Source organism: Crocodylus porosus, unplaced genomic scaffold, assembly GCF_001723895.1.
Source record: "Crocodylus porosus isolate Cpor-Errol unplaced genomic scaffold, CroPor_comp1, whole genome shotgun sequence".
NCBI classification, from domain to species: Eukaryota; Metazoa; Chordata; order Crocodylia; family Crocodylidae; genus Crocodylus; species Crocodylus porosus.
Genome location: NW_017728943.1, coordinates 101185641 through 101206812, shown reverse-complemented (window position 1 = coordinate 101206812; position 21172 = coordinate 101185641). Strand labels below are relative to the sequence as shown.

The window sequence follows — 21172 nt, the reverse complement described above, 5'->3', positions numbered from 1 at the left end:
TCCACCCCATGCACAGATCAGGGGGGCATGTGCCTCCCAGGCCTCTGCTTATGACACTACCCGGCCTGGCCATGGCCCCACTCACCCCAGCTCCTCCTCCTGCTTGTCCCCTTCTCCCTTCCTCACTGCTGGGGACCCACGATCTGCCCTCCCCCCGCAGCAGTGAGGGAGGGAAAGGGGCTGGGGCTGGGGCAGGCCCTGCATAGCCAGGGCAAGGCATGGAATGGCGCTGTGAGTGGCTCATCCGGGGGGTACCCGGGGTAGAGGGCGGTGGCTCTCACTGCTACATGCACCCCAGGAGGGCATGGGGGGACACATGCCCCAGATCTACATGTGGGGTGAGGATAGGCTGCCCATGACCTTTTCCCCTCCCTGCGTCCCTTCCCACACAGACGGGGGGGGAGGCGCATGTGCATAAGCTCAGCCCCCACAAAAATAATTTTTTCTCCCTCTGCCTATGCCTGAGGGAGGGCCCTGTGCTCCACAAGAAGACACCATAGGCAGCCACAAACTTTCCCCTTTTCCTTGCCAGCATCATGTTCTTTGTGCATGTGTTAGGATACAGCCTTTAATGACATCATTGAAAACTATCTTTTCCACAGAAACCGAGCTTAATTTAGTGCAGAGGATGAACCTGGTCTTGACATGAGTCATGGAAGAGGATGGTTGTCTGTAGGACCCATGTATTGCCTTATTGCAGGAGCTGGAGTGTGTGTAGTGAATGAGGCAGGGCTTTTCAGGAAGAGATGGTCTCATTGTTAAAGCAGCATTGGAGAAATGGATCCTGTCCCTCCTGCTGCCACAGTGTAGCCATGTGATGCTGGATGAGTCATGTAAGTCAGACTTTTCACAAGTGCATTTTTCATTATTTGGGTGCTGAGAGATAGCTAAAACCAGAATTTCAAACAACTGCACCTGAAATCCACTGGAGCTGCACTTAAACCATATGCCAGGGGCTCTGGGGAAAAAAGATCATGAGCTAACTGCCAGACAGTGGGCACCCAAAATCAGGGTGTCCTGATTTTTAAAATATTGGCTTTAATCTCCCTCTGTGTCACCATCCCAGCTGTGAATTCAAGATAATAATACCATCACATCTCACAGGGATGTTGTGAAGATGGGTTCACTACTAGTTGTGAAGTGTTTAGGTACTGCAGCAACAGCACCATGGAAACATGAGCCAGATGAAATGACTAATTTTGTGTTTGGTGCAGCGTTTGGATGATGTGCAATAAAGAAAACCTGGGTGAGGGGAGTAGACAGAAACACTGGGTAACTTGTTTACCAAACGACACTGAGGATCTGTGGAAAAAATAGCCCGTGAGCAAGTAATTAAAGGCTGTAGCAAAGGGATGGTGCATAAAGGAGTCAAATTAAAGGTGTCCAGGCAACCTGAATTAGGGCATTTCTTAACTTTTAAAGTGCTTGGCTTTGCAACCAGAATATTCATTTAAGGCCTTTATTTACTGGTAACATGATATTTTAAAATAAAATTGCCCTACTTGGTTCTTACAATGGATTTTTAATAGATGTAAGCAAAGTCAAATGAAAGCATTTTTAGTTCAAATAACTCAGAGAAAATAGAACAGTTTCATCATAGCAGCACAGTAACTAATTAGGCATAAATTTGATACCTGCATGATGCAGGTATCATATTTATGCTCAAGTTGGCGTAAGTCACCATATTTACTGTTCAATACAGGCATGAATGTGTAGATGCATGCTCATACTGCACAGTAATTTCAGAGTTAAATCCTACCCTTGAATTGACTGGCTTCCAATAGCTGTGCACTAACACACGTGTAGATGGCTTACTGCTCAGTAACACTGTGTGCATGGACTGACTTGGGACTAACTTAAGTTCCAAGTCAGACCACACACAGAGTTAATGTGCTTTAATGCCTGCATGTGTAAATGCTGGCCTGTTCCCACTTACTGTGCAGTAATGTACTGCTCAGTAAATTGAAGCCAGCATAAATGCATGTATAGACATGCCCCAAACTGAGTATCTTACAGCACAAACAGGAATAGTTTATGCTGCATACTTAACCAGAGAAACAGAATAGGTTTCTTATTTGAGCCCCTGGGAACTGAGGGTGGGGAGTGAGTTTGTAAAATCTGGCAAAATGTTTTTATGAGCCTAAATATGGTCCTAGGAGTCTAATATAAGGCACCCAAGATTTTAAACTTAAGCTGTGAAGACCTGATGTTGCACATTATGTAGTTTGTTACATTTATGCTTATCTGTACTTTGGGCAAAAATTGGACTGTACATTTAGTGCCTATCGGGCGCATCTACACATTCATTAATGTGCCATAGTTACTGCACATTAAGTTTAGCACTTGGTTAACCATGTACTAAGTCAATACACAGTAACATGCTACTGTGCAGTAGCACCAGTGCACAGCTTTTTAGCGACGCTTACTGTGCAGTAGTCTAATACCACTGTGCAGTACTGTATTAGCTTTTTGCCCAGCACAGTATTGTACGGTGTTATTAGGCTACTGTGCAGTTAGTGTCTTGTGTAGACATACCCAACATGTACAAGAAAGAGCTTTCTGATGGTTAAATGATAGGCCTGGGAATCAAGATTTGTTCCCTGCCCCGGCTGACAATTGTTTGCTATGTGATTTTGGGCATGTTATTTATTCCCGGGTAGGATTACTCTGGGACTGTAGGAGCTGTGAGTTTTAATTCACATCTATAAAGTACTTTTGATTTTCATATGAAACTTTTTTAGACCTTTCTTATGCTGTGAGCTCCTTGGGGCCGGAGCTCCATTTTGGTCTCTCTTCTGTGCAGGGCTTGGGATGCATTCAGCTCTCTGTTAACTACTACATTTACTGACAAGTACTGCATGAGACCTGATGTGCTCTCCCATTGCAAGAGCAACATCATCCCTGATGGCCAAGCAGTTCAACAACACTGTCCATGTCAGGAAGACAGAGTACCTCATCAGTCACACCTGCAGTAATCCCCCAGATAACAAACTCCACCCTACTTTAGAAACTGAGCTTCTTGATTGGCTCCTGGGGGTCCTGCCAATCCATTTTGTACCAGCTAGGGTCATGGGTTTCCAGGCCACTCAACAGTTCTGACTTAGCCTGTTGTGGCAAACTTTCTGATTCTCAAGTTCTCTGGTTTTCCTGGTTCCTGACCCTGATTTTTGGACTTTCCTCAGACTTTGTCTTTGGATTTCCCCTACAAATCTGTGTTCTGGACCACTGGCTTGCTCTGTGTTTGGACTTCTACCTGTTGGTTCCCCCCTGGACTTGGTAGCTCAGCCTCTGACATCAATGTCTGTTATAGATGCAGCTCCAGTTTCCCCCTCCAAATCTGGTAGTTAGCCCTTGGACCTTCATTCCTCCCTCAGAGAAACAATTCCTGTACTAGACTGCTCACAACCTGTTCCCTGAACAGTTCAATCAATCCTAGATTATCAGTGTGGGATTTTGTTAGTCTCCACAGCTGGCAGATAGTGTCAGGCAAAGGAAGGAATGATGAGAACTCTTCCCTGCCATCTCTTCTGTGGGAAGGTTGGTAGAAGGCTCCCAGATGGCAGGTCCCAGGCTAACATACTTATCTAATCACTTTTCCCTCCTTTGCTTGTGCTAACCTCAGCAGTCCAGGTAAGTGGATTGGCAAATGCTTAATTTCAGCAAAGGCTACCTTGTATCCTTTCTTGTTTCAGAAGGCAAACTTCTTATTCTGTCCCCATTCACATAGGATGGATAATATATGCTCTTTTTAAATACAGAACAGAAATATCCTTTCAAAGATTTTGGCCTTTCCTACATTGCTATTTACAGTTTTACCATCTGTGTCTAGCAATGATTATGTATGTGACCCAGTTTTTTTGGGTTTTTTTGTTCCTAACATGCTTAGAAATGATCGCTTATTGTCTTTATCATCATGTCTTATCACCTTTTTGCCAGGAGTGGCTTTTCACTCCCTACAACTCTTTTTCCATGTCTGTAGAACTAGAGTCCTGCAGCCCAGTGCTGCAGCCAGGAAGCAGAGCAGCAGCAGCGGCAGGCAGGTAAGCAGGGAAATGGCTGTGGAAGAGGAAATTGTTGAGGAAATCTAGTACAGGAATTGTTTCTCTGAGGGAGGAATGAAGGTCCAAGGGCTAACTACCAGATTTGGAGGGGGAAACCAGAAACAAGGGGAAGGGGCAGCAAGCAGGCACGTGGAGCACAGCAACAGCTGGGCAGAAATGCACGGCCTGCACCATTACATTGGTGGGGTGCAAGCTGGCTGGGCCTCTGAAGAGTTGGGCTGAGCTGCACCAGTAGGGAAAGGGGGGAGCCAGCCCAGCTCCAGAGCCCCTGCAAGCCCAAGCCCTGTGTTCCTGCCACCCTGCCCTGGGCCCCCACTGGCACTGGTCCCAGTGCACTGGCAAGAGCCCTTCACTCCTGCCCAGATGTTGCTGTGCTCCCACAAGCCCACTTGCTGCCCCTTCCCATTGCCTTCTGCAGCCATTTCCACACTGCCCACCCCTGCCTGACTGCCAGCTGGCAGGCTGGCCTCTCCAGCACCATGTGCACTGCTGGGACAACAGGAGCCAGCCTGGCGCAGACCTAAGAACTGGGATGATTGCCTGCAGTCCTCCCCTTCTTCCCTCCCCGCTACTTCTTATCTGAATTACCCTCCAGTACAGGGAGGCAGAAACAGGCCCAGGGTCCCAGGCCAGAGGCTTCTGGCTGGGGGGCGTGGCTGCGGGTGGGGGTGATGTGGGCCGGCCTTGCTGCTGTGGCTGCTTCTGCTTAGTCCTGCCATTGGCTCCCACTGGGTCCTACTGCTGCTGGGTCCTGTCATCTTTGACAGGCTGCCAGGGGCAGATAAATATTAATTTTCTAAAGTTTTTAGGGGCCCTGTAGGCTGGATAGAATGGGCTGGTAGGCCACATCTGGCCTGCAGGCTGTATTTTGCCTGCCCCGGTCTATTGCTTAACTGAGAGAGAGAAAAAGAGAGAGAGGCTTTTATAGCATGTAGAATGCCTAAATATACTCATGGTCTCTTCCAAATGCCTATAGTTTCCTGAATGATAGAATGAGAATTATTGGGGCATAAGTGGCTGTAAAGCAGGCTCCTTACCTTGCTTAATAACGTCGTAGATCTGTTTGTTTACAGTCATTTTTATGAGGGCTCTTCCATTCTCATATGCTAACATATATTTTGGTCAGAGGGAGAAACATCAAAAAAGAACCCCAGAAAATCCAATTGGACATCAGTGCATGGTATAATCAATATGGGCACTATAACCTAAGAATAGTACATAATACTTTATATGTATAGTACACCCTTCATACAGAAAAATCTAAAAGAGCTTTGAGATCATTTGAAATTATTGATAGAGAGCTATAAGTTATTGACCTTCTTTCAATAGATAAGACCATAAATACAGTGGAAAAGAAACAGACAAGGAACAATGACACTTTCTGCAACATAATTTACACTGTAACTGCAGCAGCATTTCTACTCAGGCAGCGCTTAGGGAGTCAATTGACTCATTATAATCTACCTGATCCCTTCTAAACTCTTCATTCCAAAGGAGTTCATGGTCCTTTCTTCTTTTTAATAGTCCTGATGTTCCACCAATCAAGCTCTCTCTCTGCAGATTGTTTAACTCGTTTTATTTTTGCTTCTTAAACTGAAGAATACAGCCCTGGGCCCCTAGCATATTAGTAATGCTTCTAGCTTATTTTTAACTGGAGAAAAATATGTGTTGTTTTATATGGGATGATGCATCTCACCATCTGTACTCCTCTTCTCAAAATCCTACGATCTGCCCATGGAAGTCTTGTACCCTTAGGATTGCAAGTGGGGGAATCTGGAAGTGTTTTGATTCCAATGCGGGGTTAAGCTACCAAAGAAATTTTTCATTTTTTAAATTTTGCAAAGGCAGTTTTATTTTCATGGAGATATGTGATGACTTTCCAGCTGTATAGGCTCAAAATAACAAATGGTTTTAAAAAAGCAACACAGGTTTTCATAATCATACTTCACTTTCTGCAGTTCTCCAGCAATTTAGTGGGTAAACAGGACCAAGTTGTTTTAAAAAAGTGCTTTTTCACAGGCACTAAATCTCATTTTTCAGCTTATGGCCAAAAAAGTGGGCTTTGTTTATCAAAACTATAAATACTCATAGCAGAAACATCGTTATGGCATAGGACAAAAAAGAAATGCCCATGTTGAATTAAATGCAACTGGTACCAACATGTGATCAAAATAGTAAATTATATCTTTAAATTCTTCCATTTTCAGTAACCCAGAATAGCATTACTAGCAGAGGGAAAAGATGACTTTTATACAGAAAATGGTTTTAATCATGTTTCACTTTTGTCCCTTTAAAAAAATACTTAATACGTAAAAAAGGCATACTGAAGACTTACTAATAATAAAACATTCTACATTACTGGGGTAATGTAATAGGTCAGGTATGAAATATCTCTGGTAGATGTTTCAGATTCTCATTTAAAGTCATGCTTGCAAAGTGAAGTTATATTTGGTAAATTATCAGCTTTGCTACAGTCCTTCATGTTTTGTGGCAATACTTTGCACTTCTTTATTTCCTTTCATCTGAAGCTCTCAAAACACTTCAAAGACATTCAGATTTTTTTTCCCCAAAAGCCCTTCCACAGGAACATTCTGCCTTCATAAATTCCCACTTAGTTTCAATTGAATTTAGCATAGCCTGTGAATAGAGATTATATTATCCATCCATCTTCCTGTTAATACATGATTATCCCCCATGGTTTGCTTCCTATTGTTTGAACCAATCTGATTTACAATGCTTTAGGCTAGGTTATCCCAAGGTTTAATATCACTTCACTCTCAAAAAAGCTTTCCTGGTCTATTAGACTTGATCCCTGTAGCTTTTATGCAAAGTTTAAGGTTCTCCTAGCACTACAATGAAACTATAGCTAAGTACACTGTAGTCCTCCTGGCACTACACTGTGGGCACATCTACATGTGTAATTATCACAGCTGAATAAACTCTGTTATATTTCTTGCTGGAGTTTATCCTTAGGTGCAGCATTTATGTGTGTGTCTGGGACTGCAGCATATTGAGCTGTGGTGGCAGAGTCCCGGGTGGCAGAGTCCCAGCTGGCAGGGAGTCTAGGGGGAGAGCCTGCCAGCCTGGAACTGCTTCACCCCAGCTCAGGGCACTGCAGAGGGGCTGGTTGGGGCATGAGGGTGCTACAATGTAGGGCTAGCTGGCAGGCAGCCCCTGCACTGTGGCACCCTTGTGCCCCAGCCAGCCCCAGTCATCATCTACATGTGAATTGTACTAAGTAACTCCATTGTAGAATAGTACTTGCGTTGGGCAGCACTAGCCTACGGTGGAGTTAATTGGTTTACTCTGACCTAATAGTACCTCACACATAGATGGTGAAGTTCTACTGGGGGCGCTAATTAGTCAACTCTGCATTAAAACATACATGTAGATGGATGCACCCTGTAGTGGTTACCAGGGATCCTGGTTTTCTCTGTTTGAAAACTGGAAATTCTAAAATTGGAAATTCCAAAGCTGCATTTTTCTGCAATTAAAATGAAACCCCACTATATATATAGGTATCAGTTGAACACAATGCTTTATTGATATTTTTACCATTTTAAAGCAATTTGGAAGCTTGCCAGTGCCTCAGTCAGTATAATAAAATACATTTACAATTCCTATAAGTTTTGTGTCTCTTATGGGTTTACAGGATACAGAGAAGTCCCACACGATATATTGGTTCAAATCAGTATGCTGGTGGGGTGAGGTTGAGCCCTGTTTGTTTTCACAATGATCACGATTTTTATTCCTTTAATATGTTTATTAAAACTCCTTACTACACATATAATACTGCTTAGCTTTAAGAAATACCACAAACATTAAAAACACAATAACTACATATATTAGAAACGATGCTCCAAACGCACTTCCTTCCAAAACAATGCTATAAGGATTATAGATACAATCCTAGAATTATACTTACAATCCTAGAATTCAGAGAAACCAAATCCCCAGGGATACTTTCATTCTTTAGTTATGGTTTTAGGGTTGGTCTCAGCAGTGATAGGAACAAGTCCCCTTCCTTCAGACCCACTCGAGCGCCCCATGGCTTCAGTGTGAACGGGAGTTTTGTTCCCGGAGAGGGTGGTTCAGGTGAGCAGTCTGACCTGGCCTACACTTGTGATTCTTCCTTCAGTGTTCTGCAAGTGAGGCTACCTCCAAACTGGGACTGTAGATTACAGGTTATATACTGGGTGAGTTGCCGTCATGGGCCCCTCCTGTCACTACTCCCAAACTGGGCTCAGATCTTACTCAACAGATTTTTACTGCGTGGTCAGTTTGTCTTCTGCAACAGAATCTGTCCACTGACTGTTCAGTTTATCATAAATACTTGCTTTTTGGGAAATTTTCCACAACGCTGTAGAGACCCATCTTTCCCAACCCCCTTTCAAAAGCTTCTAGGATTTGATCTCTTGAAATGTTTGCTTAAGGGTCGTTTTTCTTGTTCCTAGGTTAACATGTTAAAGGTCTCTGAAGATAAGATTGAGAACCTAAGACTTTTAAACAAACTTGTTGCAGGGCCAAGCAAAGCAAGCAATGGCCTAGATAAGAAGATGAACCTTGCCTTTGTGTCTAAACTGGCTAATGGGCAATTATTACAAGAATTCAAACAATTACATTCAATATGACATTTTGGTGTTTGATTTTGGGTTTTTTATCACAGGAAATCAGAGCTCCCCCTGTCCCCTTCACTCACCAGGATGTGGGTCCGGCTGTGGCTGTCCCTCCCCCACCGCACACTTCTTTGTGGTGCTGAGCAGCACTGATGTGCCAGTGCCCTGTCCATGCCATTGCCCCTCATTCCCAAGCCACAGCCTGCCAGCCCTGCCAGTGCCCCTCACTCCTGCCCCAGAGCCCCCTGGCCCTGCTTTTGCCCTTCACTTCCCACCCACAGCCCCCTGGCTCTGCTGCTGCCCCTCACTCCTCACTCACAGCCCTCCCACCCCACCCCCAGCCCTGCCAGAGGGGGCCGTCAGCTACCAGGGCTATGGGGCCAGGCAGAGATGACCCAAGCAGGGTGCAGAGCCCCACCCCAAGGAAGCCGGTGGTGGATTTGGTCATGGCAGGGTGGGTGAGGTGTGTGTGGCTGGATGTGAAGCTGGTGGCAGTATGGAATTGCCACGCCACTGCACTCGGCTTTGTGGGGCCCCCCAAAGCAAGGGGCCTGGGGCAGTTGCCCCGATTTGCCCCTCCCCTAAGGATGGCCCTGGGGCCTAGGACCTGGGTCTGCAGCCCCCTGCCCCCGCAGCAGTGCCCAGGCCCTGGCTGTCCCCTGTGGGAGGCAGCAGCTGCTGTGGCCAGAGTGGAGAGTAGAGCCCAGCTCCCCCTCCCACACGGGCGGCACGGCTGGAGCGGAGCCTGTGGAGGGGGGCAGATGTTGGCTGGCGGTTTTGGCCTTGGGTCTCCCTGCCCTACTGCTCTCCCCCCCGAGGGCCTCTGTGGCCCAGCAGGTGGGACCTAGTATGGCAGGGCAGAGCATGGGGGAGTGGGGAGGCTCGGTGCCACTGCTGGGAGACCCGCACTGCCATGGCAAAGCAACCCCTACTCACCCAGCAGCAGCAGGGGGCACTCTTCAGTGCTGCCACCCTTGCTGCTGCTGGGTGGGCGAGGGTGCCTTGCCATGATGGTGTGGGGCTCCTGACAGTGGCACCGAGCCTCCCCACCTTGCTCTGCCATGCCCCACTGGCTTCTGCCCACTGGCCCATGGAGGCCGGTAGAGGGCAGCAGGGAGGGAAACCCCAAGCCTGCAGCCACCAGCCTGCATCCACCCCCACCCTGTGTGCAGATCTGGGGGGGCACATGCTCCCTACGCCACCCCCTGGAGTGCACGCAGCAGCTGGGAGCCGCACCCCTCAGATGAGCCCCTCATGGCTACATCCTGCTCCCTGCCTGCGCCAGTCCCAGGCCCCAAGACCCACACACTACCCTGGCTGAGTAGCACCCCCAACCCTAGTCCCACCCTGGCCTAGCTTCCTTCCTCACTATGGGGGCCTCAATCCACCACCTCTGCCCTGACTTACCTGCGGGGAGCTGCTCTCATGGTACCTGCCTGGCTGTCACATGCATGTGTGCATGCACACATGCACATGGCAGCCCCTGCCTGATTGCCCTCCTCCTGCTCTCCCCAGCCCCTTGCAGCCTGGAGCTCTGCCAGCCTGCAAGGGGAAACCCACCGTTTCCCACAGTTTTCTCCTTTAAAGGAGAAAATCTGTGGTTTTCTTCTTAAAAGAGAAAATCTGCATTTTTTCCCTCAAAATAATAACATTAATGTTTTTACGCATTTTCCCGTGGTGAATGGAAAACTCGGATCTCTGGTGACTACAGTTTTCCTGTTTCCTTTCTTCAGCCTAAACTTCAGGCAGAGTTGTTGTTGAGTAAGACTGCCATATGCTGGAATGAAGACTAACTATCTGCCATCATTGCTGGCCTAGCAGATAAGTACTAGCAGCCTTGTGCCGGCAAAGTGGCTACACATTGAGGCATTCTGTGATTCAGCCATATTTATAGTAACAACTTCATGGCATCGGCTTGATTTTTCCATATCGTGCCAGCATGGCTGAAAGATAAGAGATAAGAGCTGAGAGGCTAGGAATGGAGCATTACCTTGTGAGAGACTTGAGCAGCACCAGCAAGGCCAGTCACACAATTCTGCTCATAACGCCAAATGCAGAATCTCTGGTCTTGGTGGTGTTGACAAGTGTAGCAATGATGAAATGTCCTGTAACTGTGCAGTAAGTGATGTTTTATCCTACCATGACAGACTCGTGCATGGCAGTTTCATGACTCCATGCACTGAGAATCATACAGAAATTGTCAATATGCTAATGTTGACAAGATACAGCACAATGAGCCACAGATATGTTAATGCAGGAGAAAAGGTAGGTGAATGATGGCCAGGCAACGGATAAGTCAGGAAACTGCATGGAGGAGTTTGTCCTGGGAGGTCTAGGGAGAGACCTATGGACACAAGGCAAAGAAAGTGCTGAGGTTTTGTGCATTGGGAAGGCAAAGCAAGCATGGGTGGGCCTGATCTAACCAGCTTGTGGGGGTCAGAAGATGACTAATGAGAGATGGGGAGAGGAGGAAAGGGATACAGAAAGAGGGGGAAGTGGTGGGTTCTTTGCTAGTGCAAGCTGACCTGCTGGAACCAGCCAGCAGGAGACAGCTAAGCTCCCCCTCACTAGCCCAGTTGGGAGTATTCATCAGATGCTTGTAACTATAATTATTGCATGGGGGGGTCGTTAAGGAGTATTGTAATACTGCTCCCTAATGCATAGTAAGTGCTTTGTTATAGTGGTTCAAAGCCTCTGTTTAAGGTAACAGTGTAACTGCTGTCAGCCTTTGGATTTTGCCAAGGCCTTTTAGCTGATTTCCTGTCATAGTCAGTGAAGTTCCAGCAAGAAGTTAACAGGCCCATTTATAACTGGCATCAATTGTGTCCAAGCTGTCATGGGCAACTGGTGCCTCCCAAGTCTGGGGGTGGGGGCAGCTCCAGAAGTTGGCGCTGGCGTTGGGGACGGGGCTGGTGAGCAGCCGCAGAAGCTGCTGCCCTCCCCTACAAGCCTATGTAAGCTGTTGTTTTTTGGTCCATCCCTTCTTTAAGAATGGTCATCTTAAGGGCTGCCTGTATATGTGTACAATATTGAGCTAAGCTTGCTCTGGAGTATATGGCCTGATTCCTAAGTTTGTAGGTCTGGCAAGGCTAGCTGGGCATCACAGCAGAAGTCCTTTGTGCAGTTTTGATCAAATGGCTCCTTTGGCTCTCTTTGGCAAAAGGACAAGGCAGGCTGACTTCAGGAAAGCCAGGGAAAAGCAAACCCTGGTGGTTTTTGGAGGTGGTTTTCCTCCTGCTGCCAACAGCCTTGTCCAACAGGGCTCAGGGGCCTTAATTCTGTGGCATGTTCTGTTCCTCCCTGGCCATGCCCCACAGCTTCCAGTAGCCTGGCAAGTCAAATCTTTGATACCCCTGCATTCAAGGGCTAGCTGATCCTCCTGCCAATGGTTCTCTTCTACTCTCATCAACTTCTTACAGTTTGCCCATCACCCTAGTCTGCAAGCTGTGTCAGTACTGCCCACTTCAAACAGGGCACTAGTGAGACATGATATAAACAGTATTGCAGTAGTATTGCTCTCGGTGGTAAAGCCAGGCACTACTGTCTGGGTAATTTTATGGGTTAATTACGCGTTTTACCAAAATGATTTAAGTTGTATGACTACCAGCCTTTTTAGATGTAATAAGCTATCAGCTGAGAGCAATCTGTCCATCTCCCCTAAGGCTCTTGTTTGAATTATAAATGGCCCCTGTTAGACTAAAAAAAAGTTGGAAATGAATCGATAGTTCAAAAAAAAATGAAATGGTCACAGTTCTCAATTACAGATGTTCGCTTTTTTTTTGCTTAAATGAATTAAAGTGCAAAAACTTCCAGCCTACCTCCAATTCATCAGCCAACATCCACTGGTGTCCATCCTGGCTTGCATTTGATGTTCCTGTGGATCATCTGAAATCCCCAAACAAGTCAGGCCTCAGTGGTCACTCTGATCTTCCCTTCTGGCACAGACTCACCTTACTTATTCCATCTGCTCTGCAGTGGCAGAAAAATGTAGATACTGTCTTGACATGTGGATACTTCTCATTCTCACCTGTCAGTGAACTGACTGACCTCTAGCCATTGTGTACTTAGACTAGTATTTTGGCTCGCAGCCTACCAGATCCAGGTGCTGTAACCTGATCCGAGTCTGAGTAGGACAGGAAGCATGTCCATGAATCAGGAAAGGGGAGCCTGCCAGGGAAGCAATATATGAAGGAAGCACTGGTAGTGCTCAGCTCCCATCTTTGTTGTACCCTGATGCCTGGCTCCTGCACTCAGGTCAACATGGTGTATGGTATGCTGGTAGTTTTGCTGCCAGAACTGAGGTTCTGCCAGCAAAACTGTGACTACATCTACCATGTAAGTTCCCCTGTGGCAGCAGAGCCTGATTACATTTCAGGTGTGTGCTTAGGGCCTCAGCTCCCAGAGCTGTGTCGTAACACAACAGACTGTAAGAGCTCATTTTCACTAGTGCTAGAGTTGCTGGTCCCTAGGGCTGTAGAGAACAGTTTGGCAACACCAGACATCAATGATAGAGGGAAGCCTGACTGGGCCTGCAGATCGTTCCCTCCCTGAAGAGCAGTGGCTTACAGGCAGAGAAGAAACCTCACTAGCAGAACCCCCCTGCTCCTTGAAGATGGAAGGAGCAGGCCTTGGACAGTACACTGCCTCTCCCTCCTGCTGAGCTCCTGCCTACGTGGTGTAGCTTGGAGGGGAAGAGGTGACCGTCCCAAGTAGTACCCAAGATGAGCTGTAGATTGTGCTGGCTCCTGGAAGGAGCATTCCCAGCTTTCCTACATGCTTTCACTGGCAGTGACATCCTGAAGGGTGCTGCTATTTTGACCACTCATCCAGCCACTGTCTAAGCCTCCCCCAGGTGAACTGGGTAGGCCACCCCTCTCAGAGGAAGCATTTCCAGCCACCCACTGACCTCACAGCTGCACCCCATGCGCACGGCTCCAGCTTTTGAGGCTCTCTCTCTGCCATCGCAAGGAACCGAGGCATTTTCACCAGGGAAATCTGAGATCCCGGCCAACACATCCATGGCCTCAGGCAGCTGCTGGCAGGCTTGAGGCCACTTCGAGGCCAGCGTGCGCAGTCAGACCCTGGCACATAGCAAGGAAACCAGCTGCAGATGATGGGGTCTGCTGCTGAGGGGGAGGGAAGGGGAGGCGAGGCTAAGCTGCCATCGGAGCTTGGCTTTGGTCTCCCGGGGGCACTGATCCGGCTTTGTGCTCCATCCCCGTGGCTGTTAATAAGTGCTCGGAGCCACTAATCCCCCCTGAGGCCCCGGCACCGCGGAGGCGGCACCGCAGCCCTTTAATCCGCAGCAGCACGGCCCCTTCCCGCCCCCTCCGCGCAGAGCCGGGCCGCGCAGCAGCCCCCGGAACGTCCTGTGCCTAGAGCTTCGCTGAGGCCATTGTGACGTCAGCGAGGGGAGGCGCTGTGGGCGCGGCCATTGGCCCGAGCGCTGAGGGGGCGGGCACGGAACGTGGCTGTTTGTGTTTAAACGTTCCAGCGCGAGGGGCGGGCGCAGGCGCTGCAGGGGCGCCGGGCCGGGCCGAGTCGGGCCAGGCAAAGCCGCTCTGAGCTGCGCTGTCCCGCCCCGGCCCGGCCGCAGCATGGTGCCCGCGCGGCGGGTCAAGACCGAGTACATGAAGCGCTACAAGGAGCCCAAGTGGGAATCGTGCGGCGCCTGCTACCTGGAGCTGCTGCGCTACCGCCTCAGCCGTCGCCTCCTGGAGCAGGCGCACCGGCCCTGGCTCTGGGACGGCTGGGAGCAGGGCAGCGCCGGCTCCGGCTCCGGCTCCCCCTCCCCCTCCCCCTCCCCGTCGCCGCCCGGCTCCGCCAGCCCCCCGCAGCAGCAGCAGGAGGCAGCGGAGAGGAGCAGCCCGGCGGAGCCCCCGCGCGGGGAAGGTACGTGCGTGCGGGGGATGCTTAGCCCCCCCGCCCCCACATGTAGCAGGAATAGGGGGGCAGCAGAAGCCTGGGAGATCCCCAGGGAGAAATGGCCGCAGTTCACTTGCGCTCTTGCTTTGCTCCCTCTTCCCCACATCTGCCGCGCAGGGGTGAAATCATCACACTAACTCCGCGGATGGCGGGCGGATCGGCCATTGGTCAGGAATGAGCAAAAGCATCACTCTCCCTAGGAGCACGCAGCTCCGGTGCACAGGTGGCATGGGAGGAGGGCAGTGGTCAGTGAAGCTGTGCCCCCCTCCTTGCACACTGCCTTCCATGTGAGGGGTGCCTCGACAAGCAGCCCGGACAGGTCTCCGCCACCGGGACAGTCCCTTCCAGGCCTTGGTGTAGGGATCTCGGCTGTGCTCTGGCCAAGATATGGCTGTTTGTTCATCACAGAATGAATTGCAGCTTGACCTTCTTAACTTAAGGATTGTAAGATCGTTTTGCCAGAGAAACAGGGAGTGGGGGAGTTTGCTTCCTGTGCAGGCAGAATGAATTGATGCCTTTATGTTTTTCTTATGTAATGTCTCCAGTTTAAACAGGTTATGATAAAGGCTGGACTGATCATGTCGGACACTGGCACAGGTCACTGTACAGTGGCTCAATGTGCCCTGTTCACCTTGCGTGCTCCTGGGGCAGGGGTGGGCAAAGTGTGGCCTGCCAGGCCATTCTGTCTGGCCCGCAGGGCCCCTAAAAAAATTTGGAAAATTAATATTAATCTGCCCTGGGCTGCCTGTCATGCAGCCCTTGCTGGCTTGCCAAAACTCAGTAAGTGGCCCTCTGCCCAAAATAATTGCCCGCCCTTGTCCTGGGGGAGTGTGGTCTGGTGCTTTGCTCATTCCTGCCTAATGGCTGATCAGCCTGCCGCCTGTGGTGATAGGGGGCCCTTGCCAGCAACTAGCAAGCTTTGTCCAGTGTCTGGTGACGGTTTTTGGTCTGGACTGAATTAGGGCAGAAATGCTGAAGTGTAAAGAAGGTTGGGATTCAAGGTCACTAGGGCCCTTGAGAACCTGAGACTTTGGTGGTGGGAAGGGTATTGTGGGTGTCCGGGATCTTGTGGTCTCATGCTGCAGGACCCACCTGAAATGGGTTAAGGACGGTCACGTTTTGTGGTCCCCCTTGCTTTATTCTGTGGCACCACAGGCATCTTCTGTTGTGCCAGGGTTGACTGGTTTCTCTGAGACAGGCTTGTCCAACATATGGCCCGTGGGCCACCATGCAGCTTGCCAAGCCATTTTATCTGGCTCGAGATCCCTTGCTCCAGACAGGCGAGGAGTCCTGGCACCTGCTCTGTGCTCCACAGCGGTGGTGGTGGCGAGGCGAGGCAGGCAGGGCCCCAGCCGGCAGCGAGGGGAGGGGAGCTGCTTACCCCTGCGGGCTGCATGGTGCAGGGCTGCCCCAGCCGTGGACGAGCTCTGGCTCCACCCCTTGCCCCCGGCACGCGGCCGGGGGAGCTGCAGCATGGCCTGCGCCCTGCCCGCGTTTGTGGTGGGCAGAGGCACCGGGTAAGTTCCTGCACAGAGCTGGGGTCACCTCAGGGATGGGCCAGGGCTACGGGGCACGTGGTTGCCGGAGCCGGGCTGGGCAGAAGGCAGGAGGAGCCTGGCCCAGAGGCACTCTATGTCCAGCTGCCTCCTTGGCGGTTCAGGTCCTGCTAACGTAGCCTGCATGATGTAGGCTGAGGATGGGGGTCTGCATCCAGTCACTGGTGGGGAGGATGTGTGTCCGGGAGCACCCATGCTCCTGCCCCTGCCTCCCCAACACGAGCCCATGCCCTGTGCTGCCGGAGCAGCCCTGCGCGGGAGGCCAAGCGGCAGCCACAGGCACTGCCGGCCCGCGCCTGCCTCCTCACGTGCCTACTTCAAGCCAGCCCTGCTGCCCTGCCTTGCCCTGCCCCACAGCGAGGTGATGCCTGCTCGCCCGGCCAGTCTCCCTCCAGGTGCTGCGGCTCTCCGGGCCTGGCCGCCCGCACGCGAGGCCCCGAGGGGGGCCGCTTCTCCCATCCCCGGCAGCACCTGAGGAGGCCGGCCAGGTCTGCACTGGCCAGCAGAAGCGGTGGCGGAGCCGTGTGCCGCTCGGGATAGGACGAGCCTGCACCGGTCAGTCCCGAGCGGCACACGGCTCTGCTGCCACTTCTGCTGGCCAGTGCAGACCTGGCCGGCCTCCTCCCGCCACCAGCAGCACGTGGGAAGCCAGCTTCAGCTGCGTGCTGCTTTTCCTGGCCTGTGCCAACCCGGCTCTGCCCAGGCGGGTCCTGCAGCACCATGTCAACCCGGGCACGGCACCGGCAGGCCAGGCAGGCCCCAGATCAACCCCGGCCTGGCCCCGTGGCTTCTTCAGCACCAGGTCAACCTGGTTGTAGCCACGTGGCTCCTGCAGCACCATGTCAACATGGGCATGCAGCCCATGTCAGCCAGCACCATGGACACCAACAGTTGCAGGGGTTGACAAGGTCATGTGACATCACTTCCTGATGTGATACTACTTCCTGTGAGGTCTTTGAATATGGCTTGCCGGCCCACTGGGTGATTAAAAAGTTTGTGATCCAGCCCCACATTCAAAAAGGTTGGACACTCCTGCTCTAAGAGGTTAAAAGCTATCATATACAGTCCATAATTTGTTAAGGGATGATCCTGCCTTGGGCTGGGGGTCAGGCTAGATGACCTCTCGAGATCTCTTGCACCCCAACCTAAATGATTTTGTAGTGAAAGTTTGAATGTGCAGTGGAAGATGTGGTGTGTACGTAAGTCTAGTGACCAGCAGTCCTGCTAGACCATATATGTATTTTGACTGGACATAACGAGTTAGGGACAAGGCTAGTGTAAAAAACAAGCTACGTTTTGTGAAATGTCTTCAAATAAACAAACTGATGGTAACTATCACCTGACTCGCAGCTTCTTTATGTATATTGTTGCCATGGTATCAGTGTGTCGTGGTGATTACATAAGTAGGTTCTCTGGCAGAAGCAGCAATAATAGCAGCAGGAGCAAGGAAGAATACTTCCACTTCAGATTGGCTACAGTAGCTTCTCTGTCAAGGCAGAAGGATGTAACATTTAAAGTGAAAACCTATAGAGACTGTGCTAGTTCCATAAAATGTCTACGAAGACGTGCTGGAATAGCAAGCAGCAGATGTGGGCTTCGATCTCTAATTATAATGCCTCTTAAATGAATATCTGAGAAACTCGTTAGGTAGTTGGTCCTTTTCCTGGGGAACTTTGTAAATTGGACCTTCAAAAAGTACATATTGCAGCAAAGCCATGATCTGACCCTACCACCTGCATTATGTTATGGCCTCCCATAGCTGGACAGATACAGTTGCACTTAATTTGGGCTCTGATCATAGATCTAAGTCCTGCAGCCTTTTCATTACTGTACCAAGAGCGTTTTGCGTGGAAATCCTCTTGTATATACTAAAATGATCAATGCTTTTGATATTCTAGCCCAGATTAGGGTTTTTAAAAACAAGTGTTCCTGTTGAAGGTTGACAATGGGCATTATAGGGAATTGTAGTTACTTTCACATGTAGCAATTTTTGTCAAGCGGATAAGAGCATTTTATGGTACTATGCATGCATCTTGTGTATTCCTGTGAATATCAGAGCTGTGAAGGTTGTGGCTGGTATATGTTTGTGGCCAGCATATGTGAGTTAAAAGGAAACATTTCCAGTAATGAGGGGTGGGAAACTCCATTTTGTTTTAAGTTGCACGTTGGGAAGCTCATGCTACGGGCCATGCAAAAACAAAGAACCCATGCTGGTTTGACTATGCAAAATCTTTGTAACTATTTAGATTGCAGAACAGCTTTTGCTACTTAAAAAAAAAAAAAAAAAAAGTGATAGTGTTGTTATTAAGGGCCCAAGGGAAGACAAAAGTTTCAATCGTATAATTTAATCTTTCACAAGAACGTAAGGATGGAGGATACATGTTAGCTACATATTTAAGAACCGTGGGCTGAGTGGTTAATGGGACCTTTTTCATGTGGACTAAACTTGTTAGGCCTTTACTTTTCAGATCGAAAATGGACCTGTTGTAGGTACCCTTATTTTTCTTCCACCTTCTTAATTCAATATCCTATATCTATCTGGTAACTAAAATAACTCAAAACCAGAGACCTTTTCTCTTCTGGTCATGCTATGAACATCTGATGCTGGGTAACGTGGTAACTTAATTTTCCTAGCTGCTGAGCAAGCATGGTGTGTATATGTAACGTCTTTGCTTGGTGCCTTTTTTTTAACTCTCGGAAGGCAAAAAGGAAGCAGTAGAAAACATAATATTTGTGAAGAGGTAGTATCTGTTTCTACCAGTGCTGTGGGGGTAGCCATGTATCAGTTAGCTCTTCCAAGCTTTGTGACTGCTATCCACCCACACACTGCAGGTTTCTGATAACAGCAGCTTCTCCTGGCAAGCTACTATTGTGAGTACAATGAATTAATTCTAGTGGCTGGTCATTTATCAGAGCTCAGATGTCCAGTCAGCTGGCTTGGTACTAGACACCTTGTGCTTCTTGGCTTAAGTCACAATTACCAGATTGTTTAGTGGCTAGGCCATCTTGTTCTAGCGCTGGGATATCTTGCTGCTGTGCTAAAATTCACAGGCACTGCTGCTTTTCCCTTCTCTGAGTAATAATGGCCATAATAGTAGTCACGTTGAAACTTCAGTTACTGTGTAACATATTTTTAAAGACTTGTTCAGCATAAAACTGTTGTGCAGGTTAATGTTAGGACCCTCTTCAAGCTAACTCTTCAATTCATGGAATGGGGAGAAGGAGGAAGTTGAGGAAGAGGAAGTGTAGAAGTAGAGGTTTCTGCAGAGGTGGAACAAAACGCTCTTAAGGTCCAATGCCTTAGGGACAGCACTGCTCCTCCTCTCCGATCTTTGCCAAGTAAGTCTTGCTTGGACATTAGCTGATGAGCTCACATGGACATCTCCAGTGCTAACCTCTGTGTTGGCACCCAGGGTGTCTTTCGGCTGTTGCAAGAGGGTTCTGACACTGCAGTTGTTAAACTGAATGAAAACAGTGGTTGATTATCTTCCACTACAAATTGTTATCTACCAAAACTCGGTGAACTCTCTTAATTGCCTAAAAAATCCTCCCCCCACAATTGCCTTTTATAATAAATCAACTTTGTTCCCACACACTTGTACCTTTTTAATACCAGTGCTTTTTAAATGGTGTGGGTTCTTGTGTAGATGGGATGCTGTAGCTTGGCTTACAGTACAGGTGGTGTTAGCCTGAAAACTTTTGTCTGGCTCTTCTACTATTCAAGGAAAATTAAATGCAGTTCATTCACATTGAAGGGTCTTGTCTTCACAATGACCCTGCCTCAGTTTGTAAGTCAGCTTCTCTGAAACAAAAACCAGCTGAATGTCTCTCTCTCCTATTTTTTGGGGGTATTTGCCTTGAACTGAAGTTCTACAGAGAGAAATTGTGAGCTGAAGTTCCTTAGAATTAATCTTTTGTGAACTAGAGCTAAATAAAATTAAAGATTCTTTAATCTTGAGGGATGGGGGCAGGACTGAATGAGACTGGAAGGGAGTCTGCAGTAAATAGTATCTGGATGCATAGTGGTTACAGCAGAACTCTTTAATTTGCAGTGTATGCCCATGCTGATATGTGGGAATAATATGGCGAAGAAAAATGTGGTTGTTCATCTAGTCCCTATTCTGCTCTATTGAAAGAGCAAACAAGCAATTACTCTAAAAGTGCCTGTATAGCTATGACGCTTACTCTTCCACCTGCCACCCCCAAAATACAGAAAACCTGTTAATTTTAGTCATTTTCTGTGCTATAACTTGTTTTCTCCAAGGGAACCACAGAGAGGGAGAAGCTAGGAGTGGTGTTCTAGCGCTGCAGGAAAAAATCAAATTGTTGGCATGGAGACTGCTGTGTACGTGTAATGAACATTTCTGACTTTCCTTTGGCACCCATAATGGAAGAGGGGAGTTGGCAGGCTCTCTACTGGGAGGGCATGCTTGGGTTGGGGGGAGGCTAAAAACACTGCTCAGCACAGCAAGTTGATGTGTGGGGAGGAAACCCTGTATAAGCTGCAGCGTATTCCTCATTTAGCATCTCAAACCTCTATGAAAATAAACCCGACAAGTGACCTAGCTACACTAGACTGGTCAAGTGTTTGGAAATACCTTCTCTGTGCCCTGGGATCTCCTGTGTTACAACAGAGCTGCTGCAGTGGCTGCTGCCTAATTCCTGTGCACATTGGTGGGAAAGTGACCTTTTGCCTCCTTGAAATTCTGCCACAAGAACTAGTCATCTCAGTGCTACCTTCTCTCAGTCGGGGCTGGACACAGGCATGAGCAAACTGGGCAGCTGCCTGGGGCCTGGACAGAAAGGGAGACTGAAAAATAGTTTGTTTGGGTTTTTTTTTTTTTTTTGCCACTGTCCAATTTTTATTACTATTATGATCTCTGGCAAAGTGGGGTCTGATTTACTAAAAGTTCACCCAAGGCTGTCAGGAGCCTAGGTAAGGTGCTGCTCCCAGTCGGTGTTCAGTGGCATCACTTTTCTTAAATGGAGTCCTGGGTATACACTCTGCAGAAGG

General features: G+C 48.9%; 1 protein-coding gene and 1 long non-coding RNA gene across 3 annotated transcripts in view; one reads left to right on the top strand and one right to left on the bottom strand.

Annotated features, from left to right (window-relative positions):
• Positions 1-8280: 8280 nt before the first annotated feature.
• On the bottom strand, positions 8281-19310 carry LOC109319994. The gene is made up of 3 exons (XR_002103695.1): positions 19300-19310; positions 13319-13323; positions 8281-8329 (listed from the first exon to the last, which is right to left on the bottom strand). It is a non-coding gene; the product is annotated as an uncharacterized LOC109319994 (long non-coding RNA).
• Positions 14189-21172, top strand: part of CCSAP (centriole, cilia and spindle associated protein) — a 29413-nt gene continuing 22429 nt past the window's right edge. For both annotated transcript variants that reach the window (XM_019549871.1, XM_019549870.1), the window contains exon 1: positions 14189-14569. In XM_019549871.1, coding sequence (XP_019405416.1) covers positions 14275-14569 — 295 coding nt within the window. In that variant the 5' untranslated portion in view covers positions 14189-14274. The remainder of the gene's footprint in view (positions 14570-21172) is intronic.